The sequence below is a fragment of the Caloenas nicobarica genome, chromosome 12 (assembly GCF_036013445.1).
Source record: "Caloenas nicobarica isolate bCalNic1 chromosome 12, bCalNic1.hap1, whole genome shotgun sequence".
Lineage (NCBI taxonomy): Eukaryota > Metazoa > Chordata > Aves > Columbiformes > Columbidae > Caloenas > Caloenas nicobarica.
Window position 1 is genome coordinate 17,408,056 of NC_088256.1, and position 20,685 is coordinate 17,428,740.

A 20,685-nucleotide genomic window follows, 5' to 3' on the forward strand; every position below is an offset into this window, starting at 1 on the left:
TTTATCTTATATTCCTAGGCCTTTACAAATAAGGAACTGGTTTTAACTCCACAACGATTCCTAAACTTTATGTATTAAAAGAACTACCTGGAAACAGAGCAGGTAGGAGGTCCCTAAACCATGATACATGTGCCCCGAGTTGGAGATGATGCTGCAAGAGATTGGAATGAAATCGAACTGGTATAATGTAATATTCAATGGGTGTTAGGAGAATTACATCATGGGACCTTTGCTAATTTTGAGCTTGAAAACATGCATTAAAATAATTTAGGATTATTAGAAAAAGGAAGCCAGAGTGAACTAGACAATCATTCCACTTTAATTTCTAATTTCCTTCAGATTTTTTTTTCAGTTATGGCCTTTCCATAATTGTGCCTCTGCTCTCTAAGACCTTAATTTAACAGCTGACTCTTGTGTTGAATATGAAGAAAGAAGATGAAGAATACATGAAAAGCAGTAAGATACAGAGGATCATCCATCAAAGTGTATTTGCCCATGGATATTAGCCCATGATTTTCATAACTGCGAATGACTCCTACCTCTTATGTTGCATTACACCTGATTTTGATGCTGGTTGTTCTAGCATCAGTTCAAGAACCACCTGCACTTGCTTTACTTGATTTGCAGTGCGGATATACCCATAAACCTTTTTTGTTAGCAAGTATTTAGCTATTGTACAAAAGATTAAACATGGGAATAAGCAGAAATTGCTTCTACATTTGTGGAAACAAAATGTGAAAAATGATGCTTTTCTTCATCACTATCAATTACCAGACGGGCTTTTGGTTAGAAAGCACCAGAAAAAAATTACTCCAGTCAGTACAACTTTCCTATATCACAAAGACCTGAGGAGAATGAGCTGACAAGCGGCTGGCTCAAAAATATCAAAGTGAAATAACTAGCATCTGCAGAAGGCACACTAGATTTTTGGCCAAGTGTTAGAGGGGAACTGTCTGCTATGCAAAGAAAATACATATTTTCCATTGCATAATTTAAAATCCAGGATTTTCAGGGAAAAGTATTTCATTTTGATACAGTGAGATTAGGCAAAAAGTATTTTTTAAGAATGCCTCTTCACCATCTTGATTCAGAAGGACTGATCAGCCACCTAAGATGACAATTGCTGAGCCTCAAAGAGTCTCTTAGGGTGAGACAGATGGCACTTCATGCCACTGAGCATGTTGGCAGAAGGAAGGCCTCCATCCTTTAACTTCTTCCATGAACTGCTGCAAATCTAACTCTAACAGGTTAATCTCCCAGTCTGTAACCAGCTCTGTATGCTTGGGTGAATAGCTAAGTGACTCTGCACAAGTAAGCTTACAACCCACCACCCTGTCCTCCTGTTCTGTAGGTATAGAAGAGAATCCCTGGAGACCCAATTCAACAATCCAATAAAAACAAAGAAACTTCCCCTATTAACTAAGTTATATAGATAGTTTTATGTGTGTATATATATATATCTTTGTAGATTATAATTTGTCTCCATGCTCGTATTTATGCAGAATGCTTTACCTATGATCCTAAGCAACAAACCAAAACCCACTATGTATTGACTGAACTGTACTGTGCTGATTCTGTACTGACACAGTTGGTGCTAACTACAATTTCTTGGGGAGGAGGAGAACGTAGTGTGCAGCAAACAAACCACCCAGAATTGTGCTGGGAATCAGACAGCACAAACTTGCATGCATAAATATGTGAGTCGTGGTCCTTTTTTTTTTTTTTTTCCTCTTCTTTACGTCACTGGTCACACTCTCCTCTGCCTGTCCCCTAATGTCAAAAGAGGAGATTGTATCTCTTTCTTGCTAATTGCCTTTGACATGAAGTTGACAACCTTGTATTTGAGATTCTGTGTGCAATATTCTGGGTCAGTCTCACCTCGAGGACAAAAAGCCCAATGTTACTGTATCTAGGACCAGAAATAATGGAGAAGATACTCTCCTCATCATGTCATGATTTTAAAAAATAAGCATATTTCCTTCAGAAGCCAAACATGTGGGATGGATCAGATAAGATCCATTTTTTGAAATATCACGTCAACAATCATGTGGTATCTATAAATCAGAACGGTTCATTGAACTCTCACTGTGTGTAAACCACAGAGAGCTTCTCATCATCGCTTTGAGCTATGCAGTAACCTTCATGGCTTCACAGTGAGATGCTCGAGAATACTTGAAATACTAGAAATTTAATTTCAATTGGGGCAGTGGAGGCTGGGTAAAATGAAAAACAGAGCTTAAGCGACCCAATCTAAACGAGTCTGTCTGTGGGTCAGGAGTCACCTTCATCCCTGATATCAGTGAACTGCTTTTAATTGAGCAACACCACAGACATATTTGGACTTCTATCAGCATTTTTTCCCAAATCCCTACATTTCCATCAGGCCAATGGTGGGAATCAAACTAAGGAAGTGTGCAAATAAAATGTGGCCACTTCCCATTCTTGAAGGGTTATTCCATATTTTTTTAAGAGATGGAGAAAAGAGCTACACGCACTGAGTGCGTACTACACTCTGAGGAGCACTGGTTGCTTGTGTAGACATACCTGAGCTGGTTTTAAATTGGCTAGTGTGGGTATTACAAACATTATTGCTTTTGCGGCACAGGTCTCAGTTTACTCACTGTCTTGGGTGAACTTTACAATACAGACTGCTATGGCTGTCAGTGAGCAGACATATCTCAGAGGTAACTCACACAACATGCACAGTTATTTTAGGCACAGCCTGGACTTAAGTACCAATGCACCTTGACAGAAGAGGCTTGAAAGAGCACCTTCCTTCCCCAATCATTCTGATACACACTGGATTCTTTCAAAAATGCTTTTGATGAGAAGTTGCTAATTGTCCTGATTTTGACTCCTCCATCCAACAAAGGAGAAATTGGAGAAAGACATCAGAAATTCTACTGATTCAACCTTTGCAGTCCTAAAAAACATTTTCAAGTTGCTTTACTAAATGCTAATCAATGCCTCATGAGGTCAGTAGATTTAAGTGGTCTGACAATACCAACTGACTTGGTCATTGCAGAGTTCTGTGGCAGAGAACGGAACTCCTGGCTACAGTGAGGCCAGACTTTTCATGAGAATTGCTTCATTTGAAAAACAAATATACAGCCTCAGTGACAGAAAAAGTTGGGAAATTATACTGAACGGTCCATGTCAAACAAAAAAATTCTAAATTGAAATTCTGGTTTGAATCATCACTTCCTAGCAAATAATCTGTTACAAATTCACCACAAATGACCTAGGTTTAGCAGATGATAATCCTATTGTGAAAATATAAAACATCTAGCTAGGAATAAGGCTCAGTATTTGTTTTTGTCTTATTTCCTGATGATTTTTCTAAAATGTGTGTTTGGTGTGTTTTATTAGCCCTCCAGATGGTCAGCGAATCAAAAAAAATCCATTATTTGTTGAGTGTAGTCCATAGACGCATTTCAACATGTTATTCACATGATTGAAAATCTTGAGGAAGCAAAAGAAACAGAGAAAAGGTCAAGAAACATATATAAGAGAAAGAAAAAGTCTCCTCTGAACTTCCCCCAAGAAACAAGCAGCAAAAGGCTCGATTCAAAGAATCTCCCGCGACCTCCCAGTGCAGCTGCAGACAGTGTCCACTGCCTGTGCATTCCTCCATTTCCCAGTTCTAGCAGGAGAGTAATTCTTTGTATCTCTATCCCTGAAACTTACCTGAACAGTGCTGACTTTTTGAGATCTTACACTGAGGTGTACTTTTAATGTGTAATGTCCCATTGTCACTTTTGCAGTGTTCACACAAGTTATAACTTGCTGCGTCAAAATGGCAAGGAGGATAGGCAGATATCTTGGAAACAGCCCCTTGTACCCCTGCTCATTTGCAGTTTATGCCCCTGGATTTTCCTTTGTGGCAAAGGCTTTTATCTCATTCCTTTGGGAGTCCAACCTGTCGTTAGCCTCTTCCCTACTCTGAATCAATGAAGAGTTCTCCGTTCTCCAGACTTGAGAAGGAAAGGAGCAAAGAGTACCAGCAGTGGCTGTGTTGGAAAGATGTGAATTGATGTTGCTATTGCTCATGCCACCCACTTATTTCCCATGCAGGACTAAAGACTTGAAGGATTTTAATTTCAACTGAACATTACATTTATACGGAATGTTAAATCTATTATGAACAGGTAGCAGAGGTAACAGAGGTAAACACGTGAAATAACTCTTTGATGACCTTGATCTGGTTTAGTACATTACTCAGCTGACTTAGCCAATTATACTTAATATTATTGCCACGAAATCGGTAATTTTGTAAAGCAGGCACTCTCTCTGTGAGAGCACACTGCCCAAATCAATTGCACTGTCACAGTGTGGTCCTGACCTGTCCCTACGAGCGGGCAGAAGGTCTGTCCTGGGAAGATTCATCCTGCTGGCACAGAATGGAGCATCTCCAACCCCAGCAAACCTTGCAGTGGCAGATGCATTTATCGTAAGAAAAATTAAGGTGCTTAGTTCTCATTACTGTTCTCCTTCTGGAATATCTCCAGGGGAGATCAGCTTTCACTTCTTCTCCCCCTATTCTGGCTGACAGAAGCTAATTACTGGATTTATCATGCCCTTTTCATCACCTACTTTACATGTATTCTGCCCACCTATGAGTCCCGCCACTCAGACTTTTGCAATCCCCTCCAGTCTCAAAGCCAGCACTAGCACTATCCTCTACTGGTGTGAAAAACTCCCAGGAATTTAGATTTTGAAGTTCACGGATGTTTGCTTGGGCTTTTACAAAAGAGCGACACTGCAGATGGCCAGTGCAAGAAAGCCAGACACTCTCTTTACCACAATGCTTCACAAGGCATGCGTGATAAAAATCACACTCTCCTTTTGAGGAGAAAAGGGAGATAAATGTTTCCTATGTGGTCGGATTAGTAAGTGTTGAGCACTAAGATGGCCCACAGATACCAAGACTTCAGATTTATTTTTATAGGACAATATGGTCAAGTCTGGCTTTTCTCTTAGCAACAGCAATGCTGATGTTGATTATCTCACCTGCTGCTGCCTCTGCTTGCTACCAAAACAACACAGGGCTTTTACATAAGTGGCATACATAGCAAGGGGCCCTGAGGAAATATATTTTTCCTCCATGCTTATAATAAAGACTCCTTTGCAAAAAAAATTTGCACACAAGCATGCACGGACACAGAGTACATGACCCATCCTGTGGACTGAAAGCTGCATCTCCCTCCTCCCTCCCACCCCAAAAAGGCTGGCAGATCTCCAGCATCCGGTCCTTGCGGCTGTACTGAGGAACAACTGGCCTTTCCACCTCTATTTAATTAGTGATGGAGGCATCATGTCTTTCTAAAGCTTCTCCTTCAGGTGTGTGATGTGTGATGGTATGGCTCACAGAGCCTGGCCGCTTCAGGTTGGTGGCATGAAAAACTAACCTCAAGAGAAGCACCTAAGAGAGCGCGGAGGAGCTATGAAGTGCCTGCTTACTTGTGGGGAAGTGAGGAGAGGACTTCTTCCATCTTTATTTATCCATCTAATCAATTAAGGCATTTCCTTCTCCCTTCATTAGGGCTGCCTGCCTGCCAGTATTTTCTTTTACTATATTATCTTCTCTGATACGATGGAGAGTTTTTGATACACTGGGCTGCCAGTGCGTACTAGGCAACCCATGGAAAAGGCAAGTTGGTGGGAGGGACAGGGCTCATCCAGCCTTGTGGACAGAGCACTGGAACAGGCTGCCCAGGGAGGTTGTGGAGTCGCCTTCTCTGGAGACCTTCAAAACCCGCCTGGACGCCTTCCTGTGTAACCTCATCTGGGTGTTCCTGCTCCAGCGGGGGGATTGGACTGGATGAGCTTTTGAGGTCCCTTCCAATCCCGAACATTCTGTGATTCGGTGCTGGTCTGGGCAGCTGCTGCCCCCGAGCCTAGGTAAGAACAGGGCTGCAACCTGCAGGGGCAAGCTCACTGTTGTTGATCTGCTGCCCTGTGCACTCTACAGCAACCGTCTGTCCTCAGGGTTGTATTAATCCCCTTCCTCACTGATGGATGACCTCCACAATAACAAGACGTGTGGGAACAATTACGTGAGATTCTGTGAATTTGAACAAGTTGAAAGCTTTTGATAACACTGTATTTTAGTGGTATGCCATGTTTTTTGCCCATAATAGCAGCAAGCTCAGCCCAGATCTCATTGTGGTTACCGAACGCTTCTGCAGATAATAAACGAATATCTGATATGAACCTACGTCATTACCATGTGAATTATGACCTTAGACATGTCAGCCATCAAATCTCTTATTACCAAAGATTTGTCTAACAGAAGCCAGAGTATCCATTTTACACAGTTGATGATATACGATTGTTTCAACTCGTGTTGTGCAAAATAAAATGATTTGAATATCAATTACAATGGACTGAGCTAGCAAGAAGAGACATATCTTCACAAAAAGATTTTTTATGCTTATAGACTGACAAGGTTGGAGAATGACTCTATTATCGTAATAGCTTCTGTTTTCATTAACGGCTTAATGAAAACATTTCCCTACAATTATAAAACATGACTGCAGGTCTTAAACACTGGAATGTGGGTTCTTTATCAAAACACATGCTGCTGTGGCTACAACTGATGCTGCATCACCCTGGGATTTCAATAGAACCCAATGACAGATAAACTGTTTACATTAAAGGACTCTATCAAAGTTATTTTGTACCTAGTTTCATCCTAATCCATCTGATTTTTCTATAGCTTTGACAAGATGACCTCTCTCACTGTGTGTGCAGTATTGATGTCATTACTGAAGAGCTGTTCTTCAGCCTTTCTGCTGATAACAAAGTAAATGGAAATGTAGAGAAACCTTGGGGAGGTAAACGGCTTGTTCAGGATCCAGCTAAACATGGGAAAAAATACAACAGGAAAGGGTATCTGTTGTTGCAAGGAAAGTGGTCACTGTTCCACTTTAAAAAGTGTTTACACTATACGATGAAGGCATACTGCACCTTAGAATTTCATAAACTTTCAAAAAATTTACCTTGAGTAAAGGCTTTGAAAGCTCAGTATGTGTTATAAGAATTCAAAGCTCAACCTATGGCTCATCACCTTTTTAGACTCAGCTACAAAGGCAAAAATTTTGTATGTAATTACCTAATACTAACCTAGTGAAGAAGAATTATGTTTGTCTAAAATACAAACGATAGAGCAGGGCCATGGATCATATGCATGTCTTGTGTTGGTATGGTTATCAGAGAAGTGGCAATAAAGCAGCAATCATTAAGAGAAGGAGGAAAAAAAATAGAAAAGAAAACAATCTTATTGATTTGTTCTGCCAAAAACACTACATACATAAAATACTGAAAATGGAGCAGGTCTGTAACTAGTATCAAAGTTTCTTTGGTTCAAAACCACATAGAACACTAGCAATGTGCTTTAAATTAAGTACACATTTCAAAGGTTAACAGGACTGTTCCTTAGGCAGAAGAACAAAGAGGAGCTGGTTAAAGAAAATTTGGCACACTACAGCTACTTAAAATACTGTATCCAGGCACAACTCATTTGGATGCCTTTGAGCTCAAAGCTAATTTGAATTATACAGAGGTGCTTTAAAGAACAAAAATACTAGCCTGTGTTTTATCTATGCTCTTTTAGCTGAACTGAGCTACTAATTAAAAATCTTCACTGCTCTTGCTAATTTCTGGTGTATTTTTTTATTAATAACAGAGTAATAAAGCCATCGAAAACCTCTGTCCTTCCTCACAGAAGAGTGTTAACATTAGCATCTCAGAAATGCCTTGTCATCTAATGGTTTTACTAATAACACGTCTGTCATCTGCCTTGACTGTATCTCTCATAGTCAATCTAAAAATATTGTGCAGTAGAACTTCTGAACGCAATGCTGATCCATATGCCAGTGCTCCTCTCAGTGACAATACTACGAGAGTTTACAATCCAGGCAATGCTTAAATGTAACAATATCTCTCAAATAATACATTAAACAGATGTGTACCTGGTATTATAAATATGCGACCTAAAAATCTATTGTGTTGGTCAGCATGCATATTAAAAACCATTCAAACAGGTAAAATTGTGGATAACTTAAAACTTTAAAGACAGCAATTTTAATAAAACTGTCAATACAATTTTCTTTGTAAAAACATTTGAGACTGATTATGCTGCTTATATTGAAAGAGAAACACAAGGTCTATATCTTTAGATCTTTTATTGAACTGTGAGCACAGCATCAATAACTGCTTCTCAGCTGTAAATGAAAATTGATTCCAGATCTAACCCGTCGTTTTCTGTGTGTCTTTAATCCCAAATCACCCGCAATGAGACATAAGAATCAGCATTTTGATCAGGGGACAAAGCATGTGTCATATGGCCAGCTCCAAAGTGTCTACACTGCAGATACTGGGGGGTGTGTTTACATGTGTTTGACGGAGGTGATAACCGCGCTCTCTCCAAGCGAGGCCCAGAAAGTGATGACGGGAGTTTGCAGCTGGAGTGGAGTGACTTGTAACTTGCCTCATGCTCTGTTGCAAAGATCAGTATGGTCCAGAGCTTTGCAGATCAACCTTTCTTTCCATTTCTAATCTCCTCTCTTTAAAGAGATAGGGCAGAAGTTGCTAAAGTGTGAAGGCACTGGCAGTGTAATGCCTGAGGGACAGAGCAGAGCTGTGCTGCTCCACTTTGCAAGGCCTTAGTGTGCGACAAAAATCTAAAGGACAGACATGTACAGTCATTCATTCAGGAAACCTAAAAAGCTGTGGGATTCTTTCGTATAATATGTATAACTTTGTCTGTACCCTCTATTAGTAATAGAAGAGATGCAATCATACATGTGTGGGGTACACAGGAAAGGTGAAGGTTTCCCTTAAGTGCAGGACATTTAAGAAAGATGCTCAGTGTGCTTCCTGTGCAGACAAGTCATTTATTTGTTACATTATTGGAAGCATTCATGTTTGGAATCCCTAAATATACAGACCATAATCTGTTTCTTAAGAAGATATTTGGAAGAGCTTAGGAGATCTGAATCGATTCTAATCACTCAGAGTGAGATGAAGCTCGAACTGCCAAGAAAACATTTTCTATGCATAATAAAATTTTGAGAAACTACATGAATGGTCCTTATTGTGCTCTCTTGTCTGTCCACTGCTTATGCCATGAACAGAATTACTGGAAAGTCCCATGGAGTTTTGGTGCAGTCTGAGTCCTCCTACAGCTCGGGCACATCACCACCCAACAAGGACTCGGGCTGCAGCCCCTGAACTGGGAGCAATGTGACACTGCTCAAGAACATCACACTGCCTTTGGTAAGAGGCACGCAGGTACCACGCAACGGCACGGATGTTTTGAGAGCTGTCAATACTCCGCTGTGCAGTGTAGACACAACCATGTCTTTCCTGCTTGGGATTAACATCAGAGAGGACACCTATTCAAGTCAGCGAGGGCTTTTTGTTTGATGTCAAGCAAATGCTGGTCCAAGCATTTGCTGTTTCTTTCAGTAATGATGCACGATTTCATTTTAGCAGTGTAAATTGTATATATTTGGAATAATCCTACTGAAATCACTAGAAAATCACTACTGCAGGGAAACAAAAGTAACTCGTACCTGATAATATAGTTCCATTTCTATATTTTGGGCATCTCATTATCACAATGTCATTCTACAGGACTATTTGGGCAAGTTTCCAACAGATCAGGAAACCTGCTGGGTTCATGAGCCACCATGTTTGTACAACAGAGCATTGCACAAGTACAGGGTTTTGATCCTTTGGCTTCAGATGAGAGTGCGAATCTATTTCGGTGCTAAAAAATATTGACTTGTATAACTAAGGGATCAACTGACACCAGAAGGTAAATCTTTCCTGGCATGACCCTAAAGAGCAGATTAGGTAGGCTGAAGGAGAACATTTAGGTGGTTTAAAAATTAATAAGATAGATCAACTTATAATTAATATTTCCCAGCCTGAACAGATGATCTTAAGCTGAATTTTACCATTACCTTCCTGTCTGTTGCAGCTGTTTACACAGTTGGACCTATTGCATATGTAAAGTAACATGAAGGATGAATTTAACAGTATCTTTTTCTTTTCTTTTTCCTGATAAGTAGGAATTTCACTAGCTTTATTTCCCAGCATTATCCATAAATATTTCTAAAGTGGGAAGGATAGAGAATGACATGAGCCAGTTTACTGAAAATGATTCTTCATTAACGTCCCAAGTATGTTGAGAGACTTTCTGTATTGATTTACAGCTACACACTGAGGGTTTTCCTTCTCACAAATGGGAATCTCTGGGTTACTATGGAGGGACTCCCATTCCCTTACTCACTGACTGGAACAAAACTTACAGACCCAATGTTCTTGGGTGCAATTGTGCAAATAACCTGCGAAGTGCAAACCAAATCTGCAGTTGTGATAGTGGTTTGATGCGGTCGTTTTGCACTCAAGTCCAAAAAGGTCATTGCTTTCAGAAACCGATTGTGAAACAAGTGGAAACGGTTCCACAGTTAGTTTGGTACAATGGTGGGCAGAAACTCAGAGCACGTTTAGCTATTCCTGGGTGATGCCACATGTGGTATCTTATTCAAAGGCTAGTAAATCATGTTTAATTTAATCCGCTTCACAAAGTTAATTCAGCAAACCTGACAAAATGCATTCCTATTTAAGAATAAGTGTCCTTCCACAGAGGATCTATGCACAAGAAAGATTTAAGCTAATGGATTCTGCAGCACCTCCAAATGCTTCTGATGCAAATATAGTAAACCAACATGCAATCACATTCAATTGATAAAACAACCTGGTCAGATTATATGGTCTATGCACTTATATCAGATGTATCTACCTGTTCATTGTCATCTTCATCACTGCTGAGTTTCAGATCATCCTCAAGCATTCTGAAAAAAAAAAAAAGGAGAGACAATACAGAATTACATTCAAGGAATTAACTTCATACACAATGGGCTGAATCTACCCTTCAGCAAAGTCAGCGGAAAACTCCTGTTCAATTCAACAACACCAAAATCAGATCTGTGATAATTAAACTGATGACTATTCCGTGTATGTATGTATTAGTCCTTCTATGTGATGCTAGGTAAGAACAAATGACTTTTGGACTCATCCATCATAAAGTCGGTCAGTCAGGTCCTCTTCCATGTCCTCTTTTATTGGCACATTGTCTCATGGTGATTAGTCCATATACACCTATGGGTATTTCTAAATCAGAAGGTGGAAGAGAAAGTCAGCTTTGAGACTGCCAACAACTGAGAAAAAGTCCTCCATGTTACATCACTGATCTTTGAGGCCAGCGGTAATCACCACCTTATGAAGCTGTGAATGCAGAGTGGAAAACAGCAAGACGAGGAGGAGCTTCTTTGAGGTTTGATGGGACCTTACTCTTATTAGTATCTAAAGGCAGACCAAACATTTTCCAAGCTAGGAATCCTTTAGTTCATATCCCTCCCTGCCTCCCCCCAACTATTTTTTTTAATTACAGGGAAATGCCATATCACTGCTCCCAGCCCTTAGTTAAAGAGGAAGGGTTTCTCCTAAAAGATGTGGCTGTCTCAATGCCTTCTTCCTTTTCTTTGGCAGAAGAAAGAGTTGAATAATGAATATTATTATATTAACACTCATACTACATTTTTTTTTTATGCGAGACTTGAGCATAGCAAAACACATGGGGCAAGAAACAATATTATTTGCTGTTACATCTTTGCAGAAAAGGCCTCGTCTTTCAAGGTCTGTCTACCTAGAGAGACATGACTAGCAGCCACCAAATACATTTCTGTACAGCTTCCCATAAATTCACGTTTTTATCTGGTGGTCCTCCTCAGAGCTGATATTCCTTTGAGCACATTTGTACCTCATACCCATCTTTTCACCTTGACAAATTCTCTTATCATGGGATGACGTATGAATGAATTGGCACATCTCTCCCAGATCCGCTGTGACAGCCACTAAAATTGCAGAGTTTCCTTTCTCCCAGCCTGAGCTCCTTTACCCACGGCACGAGCCTTACAAATTGCAATTACTGTTTCCTTTCTGCCTTGATGGAGACTGAAGTCTATGATTTTTTTATTGTTAGCCTTTAAATAACTGTAGCAATCAATGGATGTTCTGTTAGGAAGGGTTTTTTTTTTGTTTGAAGACTACCAGTAAATCATGGAAGCCTCCTGGTATCAGGAATTTTAAAGAGGGGACAATAAACCCAATGTGGAAATATCAGGAGCTTCAAAGCTCTGCTCATGCTCTTAAAAAGAGAAAGTGCAAGGAGATCTTTAAACTGGTTTATAAGTCATCTGTCTTTCAGTGACCTCTGTTGTCGGGCAGCTCAGTGGTTACAAAGTATCTGGACACATTACTACTAGTCATTAACATCTTGATAAACGGCAGATGCCTCCCTGTAGTATGTGAACCCATAAAAGTAAGACCGTAGCATGGATAAGGAATCTTCCAAAAGTAAGAATTTGTGGCGGGCTGGATGCCAGGTGTCCACCAAGCTGCTCTATCACTCCCCTCCTCAGATGGACATGGGGAGAGAATATACAACAAAAGGCTCATGGGTTGAGATAAGGACAAGGAGGTCACTCACCAATCACTGCCATGGGCAAAACAGACTTGACTTGGGAAAATTAATTGAATTTATTGCCAATCAAATCAGAGTAGGGTAATGAGAAATAAAACCAAATCTTAAAAACACCTTCTCCCTACCCCTCCCTTCTTCCCAGGCCCAACTTCACTCCTGATTTCTCTATCTCCTCCCCCTGAGCAGTACATGGGGACGGGGAATGGGGGTTGTGGTCAGTTGACCACACGTCGTCTCTGCCGCTCCTTCCCTCTCAGGGTGAGGACTCCTCACTCTGCCCCTGCTCCAGTGTGGGGTCCCTCCCACAGGAGACAGTCCCCCATGAACTTCTCCAGCACGGGTCCTTCCCACGGGCTGCAGCTCCTCACTAGCTGCTCCAGCGTGGGTCCCTACCATGGGTGCACCCTCAGGAACAGACAGCTCCAGCCTGGGTCCCCTACAAGCTCACGAGTCCTGCAGCCCCCCTTGCTACCAAAACCTTCCCATGCAAACCCACTACAGATCTTTTTTTGCAGGAAATATTAATCTTTAGAGGCCTGGACTTTGGTGATGAACAGGAACTTTTAATGTTGTTTATCTGGCAGGCACATTCATTGGTTTCCCCAGTGTCATTACTTGCTGTGCTATTCTCAGTGTATCGCTCACTCTGCCCACAGCCCTAGATTGTTATCTGCGAGTCTCATCACACACCAGGACAATACCCCCAGGAAACCAAGACCATCTTCATACAGGACTATGTAATTCTGACTGCTAACTCTAATTCAGTCCTACACTCCTACTTTTAAACCTACATCTCACTTTAATGTGTAAATAATCTACTGCTTTAAAGCAGCACTGCTATATAATGCGCTCTATTATTTTTAATGCAGATCTAAGAGGACATAATGCAAAGGATCTTTTCATGAACAAAGCCCCCAAAAGCCCAAAGGGTGTTTGTTTGCTTGTTTTTCCCAGCTATTGCCTTTTTCATTATTTGTTGTATGTTAAATTCCTTTTTGACATATCCTGTTAGAAATAAACCAAAAAGGACAAAGGAAATTCCATATTGAATAAACAGAAAGAACAAAGAAGAAAACATAAAAAAGATAAATGAATACACTTACTAAACTAACCAAACAGTCATCTGAAATGGTTGATTAATAACTGTCCTCATACAGCCTATACTGCAGACACTTTCCAACAAGTACAGTAAGCACAAGACATGTTTATTGAATATCGAAAAATATAAAATGGATATAGAACACGATTAGTAGGAAGGACAACTGTTAGAGTTGGTTTCAGATAAACTAAATTTGCAGGATTTATGAGCTCCCTTCAAGAGACTAATGGATGTTTAGGCGACTAGGGAGAGGAAAAAAATTGGATTTTGGTATTTCTTTAGCAGTTCCAAGCTTATCACTTGGAGCATATAATTCTTCTTAGCCTGCTCTGCTAAATGAGGAATATGTCATCCCATTCAGTTACAAAACTCAAAGGTTAAACAACTAAACCACACAGCTTCTAAAATGCATCACACTTCCCTGGCAGGTGGAATAATTAAAGAGAAAACGAGTATGGTATCAACAATAAATATATGGTAGCCGGAGAACTGAGAGAATAAATTAAAAATACACAGGATGTGCAAATGAAAGTAGAACACTAGCGAATTCAAATAACCTGCTCCCAGAGGATATTGGTTGGAAGAGGGAATATTTTATGGAAAGCAGAGGACTAGATGGTCTTCCACAATTTTAACATGGGATTAATATTCTGAAGACATGGGTCACAGGAGCTTGTACCGTTTAACGTTTCTATTAACTCTCATTTACAAGCAAGTAGCATCTGCTCACACTTGAAGTCCAACAAGGGCTTTAGAAGATTGCTAGCAACCTTAATCCAAGGCGACTATTTCACTGTCATATCTAGAACCTATTCCAGCTTCAAAGCCCCGAGACAGAAGAGCTGTACCTACAGCTCTCTCAAACACTCTCTGGACGGTTTGAACATGAAATTAGTCCCTCTTGAGTGAGAGATCCCCATACGCATCTGAGCTGTTCTACTCTATGTAATCGGTAACCTCAGAAACACTCAGACTGGAGATTACAGAGTATATTTGTTAAGAAGATCAGGACAGCTATTAATAAAGGCCAGTTTGGCAGATATGTTAAAGTTATAATGAATGTCTCAGTGAGGGCAAATCAAAGAGAAAACTGCCTGTATCAGAAAACTATCTCCAGAGGAGTTATGAATGCATTTTATTTCCTATTCTTCTCTGACCCGGCTGACATTATTGTTGAATATACATGTACTTGTTTGTCTTTTCATCCATAGCTAATGCAAAACACCACTTTAGGGAAAGAGTGGGATTAAGTAGGATTTTTTATTTCATTATTAGAGAAATGCCATTTACTGTAACAGTTGAAGTTGTGTCAACACGTTTTTTGTAATCTACAATTTTCAGAGGTTTATAGTTTGGAATATGAAATTATTGCTAAGCAAAAACACTGGGACAAAGCAACACATTTATCTGTGGTGTAAGTAGGGGCAATCTCGTTGACTGACTACATTACCCACTTCCTCCAGGGATGAATCTGCTCCCAAAGCAGATTGTTCCTACATTACAAATTTAACTAGACAAATGGCTTTATTAGGACGAGTTCTGTAAAAATCTCACTAGAAATATTAACAACAAAATATTATTTTTAGAAGACTTTAACTTGTGCTGGGCCTCAGAAGATGATGAGATGGACCAAAATCAAAATGAGCTATTTCTGTAACGGTGTATTATGATTTTGGCGTAGCAAGCTAAATTTTTATCTTCTCTCTTTCAATCTTCACACATTTTCCAAAAATATCATTAAAAAATATGCTATGAAAATAAACCAGTTTAAACATAATCAGAAACCCCTGTGTATCTATTCTCTTAACAGATATTGTCGAAAGATTATGCAAGTCCCACCATGGCTTCTGTTTCTCAGTGGGACAAACTCTGTTTTAAACCATTTTCCTCTCCATGCTCAGCATGAATGAGTCACGGAGTCCCTCTGGCCACTCCCGACAGTTGTTACAGCATGAATTACTCCATTAAAATTAAGTGTAAGCACATTGTTTTAACCACTTCAGAGAAGTCATGAACAGTGAGAGGCCAAAGCTGCAGGGTGAGATGATCTAGGACTCGGTGAGACTTTTGGCGTCACTGAAATAGGCTTTCTGCCCATCAGTGCTGGAAGGAGCAAAGGCAGCAGAACCTCAACTCAGGTCCGGCGTGTGGGCTGAAACTTCTTGGGGTGTCACCAAGCTCAGCTGCACACACACTGAAACTGGACTTGTAGCCCAGCCCTACCAGTGAGTTCAGCAGGTGTTCTGTGCACACCAGACCTGATAGTTTGGGATACTGTGAATGAGCAAGCAAGGATTTGATTAGGAGATATTAGATAATCTCCTCCCTGATATAACTCAATTTCAGATATTTTTATAGAAGACACTGAACTTCTTAAAGGAATATTTTCACAGCTCAACAGCCTTCGTTTGATTTCATGTATAACATATTTAAATGCTTTTTACAAGTGAGTAAGGTCCAGATTGCCAGGAAACTTCTGAAAACACTACACGTCTTCCTGCTCTGGTTGTACAGGACTATGATGGGAGTACATTTTGTTTATAATAACATGTTAGAGGCCCAGCGAGACAGCTTCACCAAGGAGAGGCGCTTAAAAGACAGCCTAAATAGGATCCAGGTTTTCCACTTCTAATTTGCTGTGGAATCAGTTCACCACTGCACTGGAGCTTCATTCAGGTGTAAAAAAAAATTCCTGTGGGAATTAAAAGGATGGAGAAAAGGGAAGAGAGGGTTGCAAGCAGACAGTGAAGGGAATACTGGGCAATTCCCTAATCCTGGGCTACCCAGAAAATTAACTCACTCATGTCAAACCATATTTGTGCAAAATACATATCCCACCTGGGCCATATCACAACGAACACAGGCATTGCTTCTGCAGGCAGGAGGACAGGCAGTGGCGATAACCAGACATACAGACCTGACATTCTTTTCTTGACAGGTTTGTCTCTGGTGAAATGGGAATATATTTATAAGATTCCTAATTTTCAAAATATTTAGCCCATCTGTTTTTGTAAACCTCGAAGGGCAAACCATGCTTGTGTTCCATTAGCAGGGCAGGATGTATTGCCTAAATTTGGCTGAAAAGTAAAGGTAAGGGTGAAACTGTGCCCAGTGATACAAAAGACACAGCAAAGCAGTGCTAAGGAGAAGCAGCGGCTGGTGTGGGAAGCACCCTGAGGATGTGGGTGCTCTCCAGGGTGAAGTTCCCTCCTGCTCCAACCTTCCACCTGATAAAAAGGACAACATTAAATGAAGTTTTGTGTGATATAGATTGGAGCAGCATGTGCTACAACTAGTTATTCTGTCCGATGTTAAAGAGAGAGCTTGGACTATTAATAGCAAATTTCACTTGTAATACTTAATAAGACTTAAACCCAGAACAGGCAAGAAACAAATAAATGTCTTTGAGGTGAAAAAAACTTACATTACCACTCTGAGCTACGGAGCCCCTGTCACAGGCCTGTTTGCAGCAATACCTATGCGGAGGGAACTCTGCCATGTGAACAGTGACTAGCAGGGAGATGCAACCTTTTCTGCTTCGATCTTTCATGGAAATAAGGCCATCAGTTCAACACAATCTATGCCGGTTTACCCTATGGACTTTATACCGAACTTGTTTTTCATTTTCTGAGTGCATTTCTCCGTAGTATATAAGACTTCTCTGAGCGTGGTAACTCAAAAGGTATCATGCAAATGACAAACTGTATAATGGAATTCAGATGTATTTCGAGAATGTGTTGCACACATCGGAGCACAATTTTATCATTTATCAAGGGGGAAGAAGGGGGCCTCTGCGTGTGAAAACATGTAACAATAGATTTCCCCAGAGAATCTCATAATTCGGTGGACAAAAAAAATAGGGAAATGAAAATAAATGGTAGAGTAATTCCAAAGGAAAAAAAAAGAAGATCTTTTGTTTTAAAACATCCCATCGATAAATCTTGAAAACTGATATTCATTCTTTTGCTGAAATGTGCAAGTCATCTTTAAAATATTTCCTCTGAGATATTGTAGGAGTTACGGTAAATGAAAATCTCAGAAGATTAAATGGAATTTACAAGCATCATTTACCTTAATAATCAGGGCCACTTGTCCAGGAATTTTATACGTACTTAAATATAGTTTATTAATTTTTCCTTCTCCTCATCCACCATGTTCTTTCATTACATTCTTGGCAATGATGAGGTCGGTCTGGCAAACTCTTACTCACAGGAGTAATTCCTACTCACTCGAGTCTTTCAGTGGCCTGAATAGGCCTGATTTGCTTAAGGACAGATCAAGTCCTGAGACTCTGGCCTGAAATTGCTTCCCCTTAGACAGAACTCAAGTCCAGTTTCGTGTCTTCACCGCAGGGAAGCCTGTAAGCAATAAAAGTCCCTGGGCTCAGCCCTCCCGCAGCAGGAACCGCACATTAGCCCCAAAACACATCAGCCTCCCTCCGGCCCAGCTCATGGAGGAAGATGCCTTGCTAAGAAACACTCCATTTCATGTTGTCACACTCAGCCTGCCCTAGCGTTCCTGGCACCGTATCAGTAATTAGTGTAATTACAGCTGGTGAGAGAGAAGTAACCCCTGTGGTTATCTATTAGGTACCTCACAATCAGAGAGTGCACTTCATTACTCATCTCTCCGCATCATCTCTTAATTTCAAAAGAATTAAGCAAAATTAATTCTTTCAGTAGAAGAATTTCTTTATCTAGCCATCCATTAATCTCTATGTATAAAAAGCTCTTCAAGGCAACTAAAATATTAAGTTGCTACTAAGTGCATTATAACTACTGCTCTGTTGACAGACATTTTGCTTTTCATTAAAGCTGAGACAAGAACTTTTGGAGTAGGGAGAAACCTACTGCCAAATTTTATCTGTATATTATAAGCATAGATGAAAATCTGTATGCTTTACGTGAATAATACTGTAGCACATCCAATAATTTCATGTCCATATTGAGGCCCAATTCTGCTCCCGAAGAACACTTCCAGTAGAATGGGAGCAGAGTTGGGTCAAAATACTTACATAGTAGTGGGTTTTTTTGAAAAGGCTTTTTTTTAATGTCAAGCTTTGAGTTGATATTTTTGTCTTAATACCATTAATAACACCATTTATACCTTCTGTCTATAAAAGTGCAATCTCTACTACACTGTGCCCCCTTCACTGTCCAGTGACTCCTCCGTACAACACACCTCTGCTTGGGAAGGACTGAGAATGACGTAAAAGTCGGGACGGGGTGGGGGTGAAGCGAGAGAGAGAGAGAGAAAGGAGAGACAAGAACAAAGAAAAGTATGAGGGCAGGAAAAATACAGGGAGGGACTAATAACAGTTTCTAAAAACCACCAGTGTAAAACTTGTATTCTCCAAGAATCTGCAGAATAAAAATGAGGACCCCACCTTTTTTAGTGTGCCTAATTCTGCCAATGTGCACAAAGCTTTTATTATTTTCCCTTTGATCAACCGCAATGGTTGATATAATTTTGAGTTCTGCCATTTATCAAGAGTAATATACAGCCCAAGAGCCATTTCTGTGATACATACTCATTCCCAATACATTCCACATGAAAAACACCTGCTTACTGCAACCATATTTGATTAAAACTGTCTCCTAGCCAGAGCACCAGTATTTTCTCTGGTAAACAAGCCTCCAGTTGGCATATTTACACACAACAGCTTTGGGAACTTAGCACACAGTTAAACAATGATTGATAATTCTATAGCAACTTGCGAAGGTGACTTTAAAAAAATCATACCAGAAAATATATTAAAAAGAGTTGCTCAACAGAGAACAAATAACATACGACTGGCTCATCTACCCAATGTTGTACAGTGCATATAGAAGAACATTAATTTTATTCATTGATTATATTATTTTATCTTTTTTTTCTTTTTTTTTTTTTTAATTTGGTAGCAAAATGAGTCCTTCAAGGAGCTGTTTGATGAGCTGTTAGTACCAACGTGGCATTCACAAATCTTTCTCTGTGCACTGCTTTCCCCTTACATAGACTAATCTTGCATCTGAAGAGCAGAGTTCTTTTGTTTTTTGCAGATTGGAAATGAGTTGTGTCTGATAAATGTTATGCTTCAGTAACCTGGTCTGGAATGGAAGCAGCTTTTTTGTTCATTAAAACCTTTATACTGATGCATTTTTGCAGCTCTTTTCTGCCATTTGAACAACTTGCCCCTAATTCTGAACTGCTGTCTGCAGAGTTCAGCATCGTGGAGGGAGTTTGCACTTCAGTGTTAGCGATCAGAATGACACCAAGTCCTCAAGGGGCCTTCCAGAGGCAGGATGGACTGAGAAGCACTCGGCTGCTCTCTGGCACGGGTATTAGGGCTGGTCAGAGCTGCGCAGTGGGACGAGGAAGAGAAACTCCGGTCTGCTCCAGTGTGTGAGCTGCGCTGGCATCCACAGCCCTTCCGCACCAGCTGTGCGTGACGCTGGGGCTGGTATTTGCCTGTCCCCTCTCAAGCACAGCCTGTTCACAGTAGCCAATGAAGCCACTGGGTGTCCTACACCTCCAATATGCAGCATAATGCACACAGGGAGACCTCTGCCTCCTTCTTCTTCTCACTGCCCTGGCACATCCCTCAGGAGGATGGGGTGGTTTTCCACTCTTCCTCCGTAAGATGAGTCAACTTGATCCACTCTTCACAAATAAGGGTGGATCTGAAGAGCCAGAAGAGTCTCAGAGAAAGCTCTGAGTGAGCAAATCAAAGCAGCTGCCTGGGCCTTGGATGCTGAGAACGAGTGTCAAGTACATAAAAAGTTCAACGGAGGACAATTTATCTCCAGTTCACAAATAATTTCCACACTTTAAACTCATTTAGCCATAACAAGGTCCAACAACTCCTTGACTACAACTAACATGAAAACTAGTTCCCTCCAAAGCCTCCATTCCTTAACAAAGTCTTTGAACTGTGTTCATAGCCAATACGTGTTCACGACCTGAAACAAAACACAGGTTTGCAAAAGGGCACTGCTCAGTTAATGTTCCTCCAGTGCAGACATATCACCAGCTATGGGTTACCAGCACCCTA

General features: G+C 40.5%; 1 protein-coding gene across 3 annotated transcripts in view; it reads right to left on the bottom strand.

The window, feature by feature from the left end:
- Positions 1-20,685, bottom strand: part of AFF2 (ALF transcription elongation factor 2) — a 333,893-nt gene that overhangs the window by 78,721 nt on the left and 234,487 nt on the right. For all 3 annotated transcript variants that reach the window (XM_065643139.1, XM_065643137.1, XM_065643140.1), the window contains exon 8: positions 10,814-10,865. In XM_065643139.1, the coding sequence (XP_065499211.1) occupies positions 10,814-10,865 (52 nt within the window). The remainder of the gene's footprint in view (positions 1-10,813; positions 10,866-20,685) is intronic.